Genomic DNA, 16,431 nt, shown 5'->3' with positions numbered 1-16,431 from the left:
ATACATTATCACTAAACAGTATTTTACAGGATTTCTCCACTTTCATCCACATCGTGAACAGACTTCCAACCTTAGAAGCCAGCGCTCTCCAAAAAGTCGTGGGCAGCAGCGAACGTCTCGTTCGAAGAGTAGTGGAAGTTCAGGGCGTGGCCAGTGTTCGCGATCTCCTGGAAGCGGTAATCCGCATTGGGGAACAGGCGCGCCGTCTTCTCGCCATAGCCGGTGCAATCGCCCTCGCCCAGCAGCGGCAGGGCCAGGGCGCAGAAGAACTGGTCCTTGTGGCCGGTGAGGACGAGGACGGGCTTGGTGTAGTCGTCGGCGACGTCGTTGACGAAGACGGTGCTGACGGCCTCGCCGAGGGTGAAGGTCTGGCGGTTCCTGTACTCGGACTTGACGACGGCGGCGTCCCACTCGGACGGCGTGTTGGTGAAGACGAGGCCGCGCACGCCGGACTCGAAGGACATGAGCTGGTAGCCCGGCTTGGGCAGGAGGGCGGCGAAGCGGGCGGGGTCGACGAGGGCGGCGGGGGCGCCGCCCGAGGTGACGAGGAAGCCCGGGATGGCCTGCTTGATCTCGCTCGTGTAGCCCGTCAGCAGCACGGCGTCGACGTCGTCCGGGTAGCGCGCGGCCAGCGTGTTGCCGATGAGCGAGCCGAACGAGTGGCCGACGTAGGCGACGCGGGCGAAGGCGCGGTCGATGCCGGCGACGCTGCCGGCGCGCAGGGCCTGGGCGACCTGGTGCACGATCTCGACGTGGACGGGCTTCTGCACGACGGCGACGGGGTCGGGGCGGTCCGAGGCGCCGGCGCCCAGGCGGTCGATGGCCAGCACGGGGTAGCCCTGCTGCGAGGCGTGCGCGATCCACGAGTAGCGCTCGACCTCGTCGACGCCGCCTGTCCAGTAGTGGCGGTCGTTGCCGATGCCGTGCACCAGCAGCTGCACGCTGTCCGACCGGCCGGCCACCTGCGCCTCGGGCTCGCAGAAGAGGCCGGCAATGTTGTAGGTGCCGTTGACCACGGCCAGCTGCAGCTCGTTGCCCACGCCGTTGAGCAGCCCCTCGACGCCGCCCGCCGTCAGGCTGGCCCCGCTGAGCCCGTCAACGAGGTACTGCGGGACCGCATGGTTCTCGGCCGTGATGGTGACGGAGAGGTTGACTTCGGAGCACGTCGGGCCGCGCTTGGATATGGTCGTGGGCGCGCCGTTGACGCCCAGGCCGGCCGTGGCGGCCAGGAGGAAGGCGGAGCGGACAGTGGTGGTGAGCGAAGGCATCTTGGACTAAGCGAATGAGTGAAGGATGAAGCCTTGTGATTCTACGCCACGACGAGCCATGGTCGCTTTTAAAGGCCAACAGTCGTTGAGTGTGCTGCTGCGTACGGTAAATGAAGATACACAAGAAGTGCGGGAGCTAGGGCCGGCCCACGCACCGGAAGCAGCACCGGCAGTGCGGAAGGGAGCGGTAGTACTGGATGCTCGAGTCGTGATGGTGCCAAAAGGAGCAGTGCTCGACACCGCGAATGTCGGAAACGGCTCGACTCCCTCTTCTCATCCGCCTCGTTGATCAACACCATCCAGCAAAGCCCCATCCCAAACACATGTATCCGCCATTGCGGAGAAGAAAAGGGACAAGACCAAAGTCGAAAAAAAACCAGTGATGACCAATGAATGAAAGCGGCAAAGGTGCCATCGCAAAGGAGAGCTGGATTACTCACGCCGTGACGTCTGGATCTACAAGTGACAGGCCGAGGTACGATTCGGGATCGACATTGTAGGTGGATCGATGGACGATTCCCGAGCCCAGCCGAGCCCATCCTTGACGGCGCAAGCCAATCAGAGCCCGTCTCCCAGCCGAGGCACATCGTAAGCAATAAAAGCGTCTTGCATTAGCCTCGAAGCTCACGGCCATTGCGCGTAAGGTGGTAAGGCGTGGGAACGTCGAGTTGGGCTGGATGCCGTTGCCTTTGAACACGTCCTTGGCTACCCCTTGCGCTAGCGGGAACCGGCTTCGGATTTGTCGAGGCTGTCAGGTACATAGCATCCCGGTTTAGGCAGTGTCGATGCTGCCTTCCGTTTGGGGAAAACCTCCAACGAAGGTATTTGCGGCCGGAGAGAGAACCGCCCTCTTCTGTGCAATCGACTTATCTATCGCCAGATCCTACCCACCCCACACTTACTGTGCACATGGCGAAGGTTGCCCGAGCGGCCTGCTGCTTCTGCCTCACCTGCTGTGTCGTTTGCTTCGGTTTCACTCAGCAGCTATGTTGCAAACCTTGCGCACGCCGAAGTCGAGAGAAGCGGCACCCCGCTGTTGGCCCGTGCGTCCTCTTTCTTGGCAGCAGCAGTGGCAGGTGCCTCCCGCCTAGCGGGAGTCACCAGGGTAGATAGGCTCCTCCTGCAGAGGAGCTAGTTAGCATCATCCATCTTCTCCTCTCTCATTCCAGTGCCCGCCCCTCAACGCCGAAGTCGAGAGAAGCGGCACCCCGCGTCTCTAACCTACAACTAATCACCTATATGGCCATGTCCGTTGTCGACACGCTCGGGCCGGATCTATTCCTACCAGAAGGGAAGGATTGTTGCAGATGCTGTGGAGCGAGAATCTGTCAGGCGCTATGTTTTCCGATAACCTTACCATTGGAAATCATAGCATACGGCATCAGGCGATACCGCTCCCGGTAGGATTATCCGTTCGGCATCTCTCGTGATGGCGCTGTGGCTGACTAAAGGGCAAACAGCGAATACCGATTCACTTCTCGCACCACAAGAGAATGGCCCCGATAGAGCCAATGATCAAAGACAGTAGCGAATCGCTTACGTTTGCCTCCTCGTCGTGGAAAGCGCAGTGAGGACGGGCCCAATGCGTCTCTCATGGTAAGCAAGCCTGTCCCTCACACGTATCCTCTACCAATGCGTCTGCCAATGCTAATTACCACGACCGTGCCTTTGTAGAATCCTTCGCCTTCGCCAAAACATGCTGCGGCTCATCCCGGCCATGCGTCTTCGCTCGACCTCGCGGAATGGGAGAGGTTTCCTCAAACAGCCATCAGAGCACGAGGCATGGTTACATGCGGCTTCCTTCGTCGGGTTGGGGGATGGCCAAAGCCTTGCTTAATCTCTCCCCGTCACCACGCTCTCCTACAAGCAGGAAAGGGTGCTTTCCTATCCATAAGCCCATGAGCAATGTCATCGTATTCATTTGAAGAGGCAAATGTGCTTTCTTCCACTTAACGAATGCCACAGAGTAAGCGCTCTGATATAGAGCCCATACAGCGGGATTCCTCCCGTTCCTCAATGAGACTCCACCACCATGGCCACATCCGACAGGTCCCGCGGGCCAATGTTCGGCCTCTTCAAAACGTCCCGAACGGACACCACCCCCTTCTCGAGCTTCTCGATGGTGTCGTCGGGGTCGAAGTCGACGCCGATGGGATTTTCGGCGAAGGCGGGGTCGGCCATGTACGCCGTCGTCTCCTCGGACGTGTCGAAGACGTCGACCTGCGTCTCGATGTGGTTGCCGTCCGGGTCGCGGTAGTAGATGCTGAGCGTCGGTCCGTGGTTGACGCACCAGACGGGCTTGATGCCGAGCTCCTTGCGCTGCGTGTAGGCCGTCAGGAGGTCCTGGACCGTGGCGAAGGTGAAGGCGATGTGCTTGCAAGTATCCATCAGTCTGGGGGGTTTTTTTTTGGGGGGGGGTTTTGGGCATTGGCATTGGCTTCTTCCAACTCACCTCCATCCCGGCTGTCTTGGGGTCTTTCGGACCAAGATCCGGCATCGCGACGATGGCGATGCGATGGTGTTCTTCGTCGTACGTCAGGAAGGATATGAAAGCGTTCTCGTGCGAGGACTCGGCGCCCAGGAAGGTCTTGTAGAAGGCGACCATGTCGGCAAAGGTCTCGGGCCGCGTTCTGAGAACGACGTGGGCGAGCCTGATGGGCGAGATGACTTTGGTCGTCGTCTTTCCGTTTTCCTTGGTGTCTGCCATGATGGTTGGATGGTCGTCGTTTTGCTTAGTGTGGGTTCATGAAAATGCCCTCTCTCGTCGGAGATATAGCAGCCGACGTCGTTCTTATATATATATATCATGAGATGGGTTGTCTGCTTCCCTGCCCCTCATTTCCCACCTGAGCTCGCCCAAGCGAACCTACCCCGCGCCTGTCCAAAGCCGAAAGGAATCTCACAGCTTATGTGAGATTACGCACGTGAGCGCCCATCTACATCCAACATGTATCCGTGACGGTTTCGTTCCGCGCTGATAAATGTCGAAGATCATGCATTACAAAATGTTGATGATGAAGCATTCTTCTGTATGAATAGCCAACCAGCGTGAGCAGACAACCCGGTCAGTTGGAAGCTACAGTGCGCACGACGCCCAGGTACGAAAACCAATACCACGCTTGCGATAATTACACGGAGATGTGCTGACTAAACTGCCCTCCATTATAAACACATCGGGAGACCGAGAGACCGAAGAGGCTGCTGCTACATACAAGTACTCTCCACAGATTACATAATATCCCCGACGCCCTCCTGCCTCCACCAGAACTCGTCCCAGGCAGCATTCCATCTGTCCTGCACATCCTTCAGCCACTGCGCGAACTCAACCTTCTCCTCTCCGATCTCCATCACGCCGTCCTTGATGCCCTTCCAGCCCTCGACCGGATGCTTCACGTAGCGGTGGTTCTTCCCGCAGTACGTGGACCAGTCGGTGACGGGCTCGCCATTGTTCCAGCCCACGCGCTTGCGGTGGCAGTCCTCGCACAGATCCGTGTCGGTACAGATGGTGCACGTGTAGACGGGTCCTTCGCCGGGATTGCAGATTTCCTTGTCGCAGCCGTTGCAGGAAACGGTTGCTTCTGTATGTCTATGAATCAGCCATTTGCAATCGATGGTGTGATGTGTGGGTGCTTTGTTTGTATCACTTACCGTCATCCAAGTCACCGTAGGGTTCCCTCGCTTCTTGTGCGGAACATTGCTCACCGTCAGCCTCTCCGTAGACCTCGCTCGCATCAGTCTTGTCGGCCGAGGATTGGTCTTGCTCCGGTGTGCTGTGATTAGCAGCGGAGCTCTCGGGCTGCGCCATCTCATCCGTCTGGGGTCCACTGTCGCCCTCTTTCGGTATGAACTCCGGATTAAGGTAATAGAACTGCGCGGCGGAGGCAATTTGGGCGTCTCTCTCCAGGCCCGGAAGGCACGCCAAAACCTTGCCGAAGAAGCGGACGCTGGTGTAGTCATTCGAGCCCTCGTTATCGGTGAGGCCAGCGACGCAAGCGTCGAAAGACTTGTTGAGTGTCGACTGGAAGTCGCGCAGGGGCCCCATTTTCCGCAACATCAGCACGGCCGGGAGCGCGGTTTCGGACATGGCGGGGTCGAAATCCTCGATGCGGATGTAGCCAGTTGGGAACGCCAGTCTCATGGTCTCGTCGAGGATGCTGGCCTTTTTCGCCGCGTCGACCGTGGTGCGGAATTGTTCCATGAGCACTTCGGCCAGGCGACCCCTGCTGTTCAGGACAATTTCCTCCCGGAGGTTGTCTCCCCTGTGGTAGCCCTGTAGCAGCTGGACCAGCAGCTCTTTGGCTTTGTCCAGGTTCTCGTCAACCGCCATATAGTAGTTGGCAAGCGCGGACCTGATGCCGAATTCCGTGTTCCAGTTCATGATCGACATCTTGATCAATCGCTCATAAGTATCCACGATCAGCTCGCGCTTGCCTGTTCTCACAGCAGCACGCTGGAATTCGTCGTGGGTCCATTGATCTGCAAGCCATACGAGCTTGTCTTTATCCCTGAAGCTGGCGAAGAAGCCCAGCAATTTGTCATCTTGCTCTTTCTCAATCAGCTTGCCCATTATCTTTGCTATGATTTCGTTGGGCAGGAATTCATCAGGGAGCAGAGGCTTTGCTTGATCGTTGAATATGCTGATTGCGGCCTCCATATCGTCTTCGAGCAGCGCGCATTCCGAGAGCGAGAAGAAGCTGTATGCCATGTACAGTTTTGCGTTTTTCTCCTCGCCCCGAGGACCGAGCTGAGAATATTCGGCCGCCATTTCCATGACCGCTTCTTTGATGTCTTTGATGTATTCGAGTCTCTTCTCCGGGTCCTCTTCTGCGGACGCCAATTGCTTGGCCGCATCGGCCACACTGCCTAGAGCGTGGAAACGTTCCAGTTTTGTACCGGGATTCTCCAGGGATTTCTTGCACTCCTCAAGGGCGGATTCCCAGTGATTGTACCATTTCATGACCAGGCCAATTCCTCTGTGCGCATAGCTGGACTTCTCCAGGTCTGAGAAAGCGTCCGCTACGAGGAAAATCTGTTCAGCTGTTGGCTCATCACCGACGTTCTTGAGTTCATCCACCAAGATGTTTGTCTATAAGCGCAGGTATTAGTAGTCGCTCATTGAAGTATGTCGGGGTCGAGCCGAGATTTACCAGCTTAAGCGCTTCAAGTGCAAAGTAGAACGATCTCCAGGCTTCCCATCGGTATGTGGCATAGTTGAACCAGTTGAAGACATGCTTCCGAGCTATTCCTTCCATGAGCTTGGTGGGGTCTTCAGACAAGTTAGATACCAATTCCGCGCTCTCTGGGCTGAGTAAGTCAAGTGGAAGCTTCGAGGTCCTATCAATCCACTTCTTGACGGAGCTAAACATGTGCTCGCGCAGGTCTGTTGACTCGCCGAAGATGCCAAGGGCGCTTGCGTTTTCTTCTATCTTCTCCAGAGCCCGGCGCTTGTTGGTAACAATGTCGGAGAGGCTCTCGATGACTGATTTGACCTCTTCATCACTTGCCCTGTCCACCTCGATGTCCAAGAAGTGATGGATCCAGAAATCGGCGGCGTAGTTCTTTAACATCTTGATCGTAGCATCATCCTCCACATCCGTGGTTAGAATCGTGGCGATGGTCCTGAAGATGATCAGGTGAGCGGAGGAGGGGGAGCTGCGCAGCCCGTACTCATCTACGACAGCCTCACGGAAGTATTGGCGCAAGGACCGTTCTTGGAATCGCAGAGGCACCAAGGTGTTTGGGTCAGTGTCGTCGTGGTTTTCAAGCGCCTCATCAGCAGTTTCAGAGCCCTCCCCGTCGCTTTCATCCGATGATTCCTCATCTTCGGAAGTAATCTGGGCAAGTCGTAGCAGCCTGGCAGACTTTCCTTCGATCTCCTCTTCCAAGCTGAGGTTGGCGTCGTCGTTGACGAAAGTAACAAGGTTCGAAGCTTCTCCGTACGTGAGTGGACGCTTCGAGTAGGCAAGCCATGCGAACAGCCGCTTCAGGGAGACGAGATCCTCGTCACTGCGACCTTTCTGACATTCGGCAAGCAACAAGTTGTAAAGGGCGGATAAACTATCTGGCAACTTGTCGAGCTCCTTCAAGATTGCCGCTTCCCGGCGTAGAGAGTTAAGCCTGCGCAGAACATGCTCAGCGTAGAGCGCGCCTGTGCTCGTCATGTCAGCAATGTTCCTGATGCACCATCGGAGGGCCAAACATACTATCGCCTTTCTGTAGAAGTTTGATGATGATCCGCTTCTTCACGGGCAGTCGAAGTCTTCTGAGCCTTGATAGAGACTTTATCCTTGCTTTTATGATATGCCGAAGGTCTTTCCTCAAATGTTCAATGGTCATGGGAAGAGATGCTGGCTGCAAACTCTCCACCCCTTCCATTCCTGGTCGGCTTGTGATCAGAACCCGAATCTGCAGGCTGTCTTTCTTCACCTGAGCGAGAAGACCCAACAGTTTCTCGCGGTCCGCTGTGTTGGCTTCGTCAAACCCATCGATGACAAGGAAGAGCCTGGCCGAAGACTCATGGGGAAATCTCGAGGCAAAGAGCTGATCCCACAGGAGGGATAATTCACCATCTCCAAGGCTACTGGCGCCCTTCTTGATCTCCTTTGCTACCTCTTCGCGGTACTTGTGGTCGGCTTCTGCCAGCTGAGATGCAACCGTCTTCAAGAGGTCGACCGTTGAGCGCAGTTCCTTGTGCTCTTCCTTGAAGAAAAAGTACGCCACGTTGGTTTGGCAGAAATGACGCCGTTCCTTGAGTTCGTTGACGGCAAAGTACGCCAGACTTGACTTCCCCAACCCACGGTCGCTGGTAACCCACAGAAAAGGCTCATTCTCGCCAGCGGCAAATGTGGCGTAAGCCTCGTTTTCTCTCAGCCACTTGAAGGTACCCTCCACGAACGTCTGCTTGATTTCCGCATAAGCCATGGTCGTGGCGGGGATGGCCACCGTTTGCAGTGCGTCCTTCACTTGAGCAAGAGCCGCTGAGCGCCTTGCTCCTGCATCCTTGGATTTACGACCTTTCTCCCCTTTCCCTTGCTCTTGGCCGTCCTCGGACATGCTGAAGTACCTGGAAATCATGCCCGAGACTTTCTGCATCTCGCGAGAATTCTGGTGGCCAATCTCCAATGTCTGTTGCCCCACCATGGCGTTTTCCTTGAGGATTCCAGTCTGCTCTTGCTGGATTGAGAGAACCTGGCGCGTCATGGTAACAGTCTCGGTCACTGATTGGTACGTTTCAATCGTCTGTCTGAGCGTTGCGAACATGGTGGCCGACTCCAGTCTCTGGATGTTTGTTTTGAGACTGCTCAAGGCTGCTTGAAGCTTTTCATCCGAGCCCCTGATGAGCGCTTTCGTCCATTTAACTGTGTCGAGAGCATAATTAGCGTGATCATGGCTGAAGTCTCTGTTTTACTGACTGAAACGCCCTTCCTTTTGGTACTTGGTCGCGATTCTGCAAAGGTCAAGTATGGAAGTGAATACCCGCATCATTATTGTCTGATAGATTTCGATATTCGGAACTTTTTTCTCGATGATGGAAATGCGCTCGAGGAACGAGTGCTGAATGTCGAAAAAGGTGTAGATTACTTTTGCGCGGTCAGGCCAGACGAACGCGAAAGATGCCATAGGCTCGAAAGGGATTCTTACCATCGTAATCTTTGGACACGTTTTTAGAAGCCTATCTCCATCAGTTCTCTATAAAATCAGGTAGAAAGGTCATCACCCTACGTCCATGATCCCTGCGAGCCCTCAAGTCAGGATTTCGACCATGGGTACACCGGAAGGCAAACTCACATGTGAAAGCTGTCAAGATTGTTCCAGCAGGTGGAAAGGCCTGCGACTCGTCATCAACTAACTCATAAACCAACTGTAGCGATGCGTACCGCGCTTGCAGCGTTTGATATCTGTTTTGCAGCAGACATGATCAGTTCGGAATTGGTGTTGACCAACGAACGGAACTTGTCGGTCATCTGGCCATCGTGCCGAAAGCCCTTGAATCTATCCAGCGCCTGCTTCTGCTCGTCAAGAATCTCCTTGGTTGACATGTGCTGGACGCGGGTGATGTCTCTCTCGGTTTCCTTGACATAGTCACGAACGGCCTTTGCCCAAAGCTCTCCCACGTCTGCTGCCGACTCGGCCTTGTAATCCTCGGAGAGCTCCATGGTAGAGACGGGAAAGCTGCTGGGAAGCGGATCCGGAGAGTGCGACTCCTTATATGCTGCACATGTCGTTGGCCCCCACTCAGAGAGTTGGGCGGCTGGACCGAGCTGTTAGAGCGTAGGCTGGAAAGGTGACTTACGCTAGTCTTTTGGCCCCCAAGTCCTGTGGCTTGATGCTGCCCGCCCGCGTCGTTTCACATCCTGGCAATCTCTCTGATCAGGAGCAATGTGCCGAGGGCGCTACTGGGTCTGCTGAATCACTTCGATCACGAAACCTGGAGATGCATCGCTTCCGGCAAGTGTAAGCGTAAGGGAATGGGTGCATTGAAAATCTGTAGAGGAGGCGGGACGGAGACCCCGCACTAGCTACTCCCGGCACTAACTGGTCCCTGGAGCCACTCCAACGCGCCTTCTTCCCAAGCAACGCCGTTCCTCCCCAAGAAGCCACATGTTCCCGGCAGCCCCATATCCGTGCATCCTATATGCTATTGCGTGTATCAGTGTCTTCTTAGTTGGCAGGACGGAAAGGGTACTGACAAAGCCTCGCGGGCAGCTTCTCCCTCCTCGACCGGGAAGTCGGCCCACACGCGGTAGGTGTCGCTCACGCCCTGCCACAAGTTCCGGAGCGCCTCGCCGTACGTCGCTCCGCGGAAGCCTCGCGACACCGCCTCCACGCCGTTTCCCCTCTCGGCCCTGACGTTGGCGACAAACCGGCCCTGGACAGGCGCGTCGTTGGTGCGAACTATCTCTCCGACAAAGATGCCGTACGACACGTACTCGGGGAACATCTCGCCGAACATGGCTGTGATTGGGAGTAGTCATCGGCACGTCGCTCACTGAGGGATGCATCGGGTACTTGCCAGAGATTTCTCTCGCCGTCTGCTCGTAATTGACCTGCTCAGGCCGCTGCTGGTCGAGTGAGGGGACCGCATTCGGCTCGTCCTCCGAAAGAAGGGTGACGCCCCTCTGGTGAGCGTCATGCAACTCGACCAGTGAGTTGTCGACTTGTTCGCCGCTGGCAGCACTGGCCTCGCTGTCTTGCTGCTGAGAAGGTCCGGAGGTGAAGTCCGCTCGGAGAGGCATGTTGTTTGAAAGTGGTGGTTGAGTGGAGCAGGTCGAGTGGAAAGTGTCTGGTAGAGAAAAGAGAGGGAAGACGTTGTAGGGTGGCCGGGGTTTTATGTTTCATGCCCGCAGTGACTGGTCTTCGTCATGTGTCATCAAGTGATTGGAAAGTGGGCCCTGCACCAGATTCGTGGAAGGTTCCTTTCACCTTTCACCTTCCACCGTTCACATTTCACCTTTCACCCTTCATTCACCCTTCACCTTTCACTTTTAATCACTAGAAGGAAAATTGGCTTCATGTTGGATATAGCTAGCCTCCCATACATATCCCGCTTTTTCAACACCAAAAAGATCTAATTGCTCCATGACTCTCTCAAATACACATGCAGTAACCAGAAATTTTAACAAAGTGAGGTAGGTGTGTCCGCCTTTCGGTTCTTACAATCCGATGCTCTTCTTGACCCAGTTCTCGAGACCACCGAGCGCGATGATCTCTTGCACGTTCGGCGGTAGCTCGCCGACCTTCTGGCTCCACTTCTCGCCGCCTTGGCCCTCTTGAATCGTGACCTTACTCCGACGGACGTCCCACTCGAAAGTCCAGCCGGTGCGTCGCGTCAGCGTCTTCTCGCCGAACGTGTTGCGCAGCCGCTCCACCAGGCGCGGCACCTCGACACCCATGAGGGCGTTGTTGATGCTGTTGCGCCCGAAGATGTTGGCGAAAGAGCCTGCGACGACGAGCGGGATGCCCTTGGCCAGGATCGCCGTAGCCGCTTGCTCTCGGGACGAGCCGCTGCCGAAGTTGAAGCCCGACACAAGGATGTCACCGGCCTTGGCGACCTGTGCAAACTCCTTGTCGTAGTTCTCCATGACCACCTCGGCCATCTTCTCGCGAGTGACGTCGTCCTGGTACGTGTACTTGCCGGGATAGATGCCATCGGTGTTGATGTTGTCAGCGTCACAGAAGACAATCTCGCCGGACACCTTCTCAGGGAAGCCGGGGAGAATCTCCGTCAGTGACTCGTTGCCCACAGACTCCGGCTCAGCACTGCCATCCTTGCCCGAGACGGCCTGCTCACCAGTCGCGACCATGGAATCAACCTGGCCGATGATGGACGCGAGGGCATCCTCAATGGTATTGCCAATTAGATCGCCCTCGCCACGGACCACGCCCGTCACACCTTCAGGCTGCTCGTACCAGCCAGTACCCGAAATCTTACCTGCCAGCGCACTGGCAGCAACAACTTCGGGGCTGGCGAGGTAGGCCTTGGCATCCGTCGAACCCATGCGGCCCTTGAAGTTACGGTTGCTGGCACTGATACCAACCTCACCAGGCTCCAAGAGACCCGTCCCGAGACCAATACAAGGACCACATCCACTGGGAAGGGGCTGCGCGCCGGCCTGGAGAAGAGCGTCCCAGTCACCTGCCTCCCTTGCTGCGGCTTCCTCCAACGTGGATGCCGCAGCAATGTAGAAGTTGACGTGCTCCGGAATCTTAGGAATTTCACCGTTGTTCGCGGCGGCAGCCTCCTTGAACACGCGGGCAGCGGCAGCGATGTCAGAGCTTCTGGAGTTGGTGCAAGAGACAAGGTATGCCCTGTTGACCTTGATATCCTGGGCCTGCAGCTCGGCAAGAGGGGTAGCAACCTTGACGGAGTTGGGGCCAGCGACGTAGGGGGAGAGAGTGGAGAGGTCAAGGTAGAGCTTCTTGGCGTAAGTGGCACCGGGGTCAGCAACTGGGGCGTTCTCGAAGAGATCGTCAAGGCGTTCGTGGTTGAAGCGTGAGATGCGATTGCTTTCGTACATGGAAGCCTCGGTGGCCTTGAAGCGCAGCCAACCCTTGAGGGTACCATCCATAGGGAAGAGACCACTCAGAGCACCCCACTCAGTCGTCATGTTGGCGATGGAAAGGCGGTCGTCAATAGGCAGGCTAGCAAGGGTCTCCGGGGAGCCGGTGAACTCAATGGCATGGTTGAGAACGTCATCCTTGTTGAAAAGACCGCAGAGAGCAACGATGATGTCCTTGCCAGTGACACCCTTGGGAAGGAGGCCAGTGAAGGTAACCTTGGCGATGGGAGGAATCTGCCACCAGGTCTTGGTGGTGGCCCAGATGGAGGCAGCGTCAGTGCGCACGACAGGGGTTCCCAGGCAGCCGATGCCGCCGTACATGTTGGTGTGACTGTCAGACGCCACAGCAAGAGTGCCAGGGAAAGCGTAGCCCTCCTCGACCATGATTTGGTGCCCAATGCCCCTTCCAGCGGGGTAGAAATCGACACCGTGCTTCTGCGCGAACTCCTCGATTTGCCTGTACTTCTTCAAGTTGGACTCGCTCTTGTTCTGGACGTCGTGATCGAGGGTCATGACGGTTTGACGGTTGTTGGCAATCTTGGAGCCACCGATGCCCATGAACTTCAAGGCGACGGGCCACGAGTTGTCGTGGGTCATGCAGTGAGCGGGCTGGATGGTGACATAGTCGCCAGACTTGACAAATTTGCCTTCAGGCAGACCAACGGCATACTTCTGCACGATCTTCTCGGTCAGGGTCTGCGGTACGCCCTGCGGCTTCTGGAGCGAAGAGAGGAGGGACGACGCATTGGTGTCCTCGAGCTGGGTATGGAAGACATGCTCCTGCTGCTGAGCAGCAGAGGCGCTGCTGTATAACCGCGGGCGGTGGAACGACGGGGACGGGCGGACGACAGTGGCGGCACGCAGCGAAGACGTCCGAACAGCCGGGAAGCTTGGTCGGACCTTACAGGAGTCAGCGATGGCGGGCAATCAATTTGGGAGACGGAAGCATACGAAGCTTGCGCGGGCAGCCAGGCGGGCGGCTGAACGAACGGTGGAAGCCATGGTTGCTGCCGTGGACAGTCAGAGCACGCGTCGGCCGTTATCGCGCAACTTTTCTTGACGCGCGGGCCAGGGCTGTCGCTTCCCCGGATTTTCGCTTAGCAATCCGCGCTGCCTCAGTGGCTCCAGCAATCCACCCTCCGAAGCCGCACCCCCAGCAAACATTAGCCGAACCGCAATACGAATCAGCAGTAGCAGGATAAGCAACCGATGCTGTCTGGTCTAGTATATCTCTTTACCTAGTACCTATAAAGCCGCGGGGGGGCCCCATGATCTCCGAACACACTCTTTCCAGTTGAATGACCTCATCGCCGACATCGGAAGGAACTTTTGCAGCGTAGCGTTTTTTGTAAGCAACAACATACGGACGCAAAAGAAACCAAATATATCGAAGGATCTCGTTGGGTGCGATTGTCCGCCAATTATGGACATAGAGCTTTCAGAGGCCGGCATCCAGCTCCCCGGAGGAGCATTCAAAAACCAGACTGACAGCACCGCCGCATACTCCGCAGATATAACCATCATCTCCGAATGCGATTTCTTCAACATCATTGAGACGACAACTGAACAGGCAACAGTACAAATCTCCTTGAGTAAACATCACACTTCCAGAATCTTCTCCGGTGTGTTCATCTCCTTCGGATGTTGAAGACCGTTCGATACAGATGATCATTGTTCCTCTTTCGTATTCAAAACTCCTAATTGAACCCACGTCGCACATACGAGTACGCCAAAGCGCCACTCCCCAAGCTTGTCATCACACCCGTGCAAATGACGACCTATTCAGACATCTCTTCGTTATAGTTCACCTTGACCCTTCCCGCCCTAGCACTGCTCCGCGCGCCCCGTCTCGCACCACCCTTGCCCTTCACAACTTCTCCCTCGTCATCATCCAATTCCGGCATGTCCGCCGGCTCATCCTCGCCTTCAGACGTCGACGGCGTGGGCACACTCTTCACCGCTTTCGCTCCTCCTCCTCTCTTGGCAGCAGCCTTCTTCGGCGCGGCCGCCTTCTTCAAAGCGCTCGCGCTCCCGGCAGCTTCATCCTGCATCTCTTCGCCGCCAGCAGCAGCAGAAGCGGCGGCATCGACATTAGCGGCCTTCTTCTTCGTCTTGGCCGGCGTCGCCTTTTCACCATCCTCCTTTTTCTTCACCACCCTCTTGACCGGCCGCAGCCACTCCTCCATACCAGGCGGCCAGTAGACGCGGCGATCCGGACCGCCCATGCCAAGCTCCTCTTCCGGCACAATAGGCGGCGGCGCCGCCTCTTCCAGCTCCTCAGCAGCCGCTTCTACGGCATCATCAGCATCCGCCGCTTTCTTACTCTTCTTCTTCGGTGTGGCCTTCTTCTTCGCGGGCGGGCGCGCGGGCTTGTTCTCGTCACGGCGCACGTGAGGGACAACGTCGTTGATCAAGTCCCACCCCGGCAGCTTGAAGTTACGCATCAGCTCGAAGACGGCCTGCTCCTTGTCTTTGGCTTCGATCATGAGGTCCATGTCGTCTGCGCACGGCGGCAGCGTGAACGGGCGGGGATTGTGCTTGCGACGCTGCGTCGGGGTGACGGCTGCCGGGGTGGGCTCGGAGTAGTGCATTTTCTGCGTGATGCCCTTGCGGGTCCATGTGGCCTTGATCTCGGGGTACAGCTTGATAATGTCGAGGGTGCCCTCCCGAATCTTTTCGGCGTCGAAGTGGATGTTGTGGTGGTGGAAGTCGAGAACCATGGGTATGTTGAGCTCTTGGCAGACTGGGAGCAGATCGTGAACGGTCCAGCTGACGTCGTCATTTTCGAGGACGAGGCGGTTCTTTATGGAAGGGGTAAGCTTGGCGTAGTTCTCACGGAAGCGGTCGAGAGTTGCAGCCTTATCGCCAAAGGTGCCGCCCATGTGTAAAATCATGACCGCGTCGCGGTCTTGTTGTGGTGGCAACTTGAGCAAGCTGAGCAACTCATCGTGGTACTCGAGGTCCCTGATCGCATTTTCGATAACTGACTGGCGAGGGGAGCCCAGTTGTGTGAACTGAAGAGTAATCAGATGGACAGTATGGACGTCAGAAATGGGCATTTAATTACCTGTCCGGGATGCGTGGTAACCCTATGCCCAAGCTCTGCTACGACTTTTCCTGCCTCTGCAAGAGTCTGGGATGCAAAAGGGGCTAGCTTGTATCCGTACTCTGCATGACTGGCAAACGGAAACATCTCGCTGCTCAACCGCATGAATTTGATTCCATACTTGTCGTTCCAGCGCACCATTTTGATTATATCGCGAGCATTGGCCAATCCAAGACTCTCTACAAACTCTCGCCCGCGCTGGACGTCTGCTGGCTGGTCCTTGTCGGGCCGGTTCTTGGTAGCGTGCTCAGGCTGACTAGGATCCTTCAGTGGATGTTGATGGTCCAGTATGGATGCGATACGGCATGTTCTGGAGCTGAACACGGGTGGCGTGGCGTTGCGAAGGTAGGTGTTCAAGCAGGCCTAGCATTCAGTTAGACTCCAGTCTCACCAGCGAGCCACCCTTACTCACGTAACCCAAGCGGCCCTTCCATGGTAGTGGGAGGTAGTCGCTGTTCACAGGCGGCGGCCTGGAGACGGCTTTTTTGATCTCTTCTTCATCCAAAAAGTCTTCATCCTCAGCTTCCGGATCGAACATCAGAACTTCTTCGCTTGCATCTTTAGCGTTGATTGATTCCTTCTTTGGCGTCTCATCTGGCTTCTCTGTTGACACCACATCTTTGGCATCTTTCTTTCCTCTTCCTCGTTTTCTGGGTGCGGGCTTGGGGTCCGGAACATTGGACAAAGCCGAATCAGACTCAGCTTGTTCCAGTGGTGGCGCAATCTTTCTGTCAACAGTACTGTCGGGCGACGCTCGTAAGGCATTGGGGCCATCAATGACCTCGGCGTTAACGTCGGGATTGGTGCTTGCATTTGTTGCGCTCCGTGCTGAGGATCTTCGCTTGGGGCCACTTGTGGGAGGCAGGGGGACTGGGGTTCTCTTCGGCGGAGGCGCCATGTCCTCTGAGGCCGGGACTGCAGCAGCGGCGCGGCTTCGTTTCGGCATTGTGGAGAGATATGCGCGTGGCGAGGGCGACAGGCGCAGACCACGGGAAAC

At 56.4% G+C, this 16,431-nt stretch overlaps 5 protein-coding genes across 5 annotated transcripts; all 5 read right to left on the bottom strand.

The window, feature by feature from the left end:
• Nucleotides 1-71: 71 nt before the first annotated feature.
• On the bottom strand, nt 72-1,268 carry SLS55_004070 (uncharacterized protein; the record flags this gene model as incomplete). The annotated part of the gene is made up of 1 exon (XM_066775532.1): nt 72-1,268. The coding sequence occupies one exon, from the start codon at nt 1,266-1,268 to the stop codon at nt 72-74; it is 1,197 nt and encodes a 398-aa protein (XP_066633413.1).
• A 2,013-nt stretch (nt 1,269-3,281) lies between these two features.
• On the bottom strand, nt 3,282-3,975 carry SLS55_004069 (uncharacterized protein; the record flags this gene model as incomplete). Its single annotated transcript, XM_066775531.1, has 2 exons — nt 3,282-3,641; nt 3,721-3,975. The coding sequence occupies 2 exons, from the start codon at nt 3,973-3,975 to the stop codon at nt 3,282-3,284; spliced, it is 615 nt and encodes a 204-aa protein (XP_066633412.1).
• Nucleotides 3,976-4,496: 521 nt separating this feature from the next.
• SLS55_004068 (uncharacterized protein) lies at nt 4,497-10,504 on the bottom strand (the record flags this gene model as incomplete). The annotated part of the gene is made up of 8 exons (XM_066775530.1): nt 4,497-4,846; nt 4,917-6,354; nt 6,416-7,416; nt 7,472-8,626; nt 8,910-8,940; nt 9,146-9,443; nt 9,959-10,137; nt 10,199-10,504. The coding sequence occupies 8 exons, from the start codon at nt 10,502-10,504 to the stop codon at nt 4,497-4,499; spliced, it is 4,758 nt and encodes a 1,585-aa protein (XP_066633411.1).
• A 417-nt stretch (nt 10,505-10,921) lies between these two features.
• LYS4 (mitochondrial Homoaconitase) lies at nt 10,922-13,636 on the bottom strand (the record flags this gene model as incomplete). Its single annotated transcript, XM_066775529.1, has 2 exons — nt 10,922-13,133; nt 13,632-13,636. 2 exons carry the CDS (start codon nt 13,634-13,636, stop codon nt 10,922-10,924), a joined length of 2,217 nt encoding a protein of 738 aa, XP_066633410.1.
• Nucleotides 13,637-14,106: 470 nt separating this feature from the next.
• Nucleotides 14,107-16,332, bottom strand: MUS18 (UV-damage endonuclease; the record flags this gene model as incomplete). The annotated part of the gene is made up of 3 exons (XM_066775528.1): nt 14,107-15,315; nt 15,396-15,797; nt 15,847-16,332. The coding sequence occupies 3 exons, from the start codon at nt 16,330-16,332 to the stop codon at nt 14,107-14,109; spliced, it is 2,097 nt and encodes a 698-aa protein (XP_066633409.1).
• Between the last annotated feature and the right edge of the window lie 99 nt (nt 16,333-16,431).

This window comes from Diplodia seriata, assembly GCF_021436955.1.
Source record: "Diplodia seriata strain FDS-637 chromosome Unknown scaffold_4, whole genome shotgun sequence".
NCBI lineage: Eukaryota > Fungi > Ascomycota > Dothideomycetes > Botryosphaeriales > Botryosphaeriaceae > Diplodia > Diplodia seriata.
The sequence above is the reverse complement of the archived record's forward strand: the minus strand, read 5'-3'. Positions and strand labels throughout refer to the sequence as shown.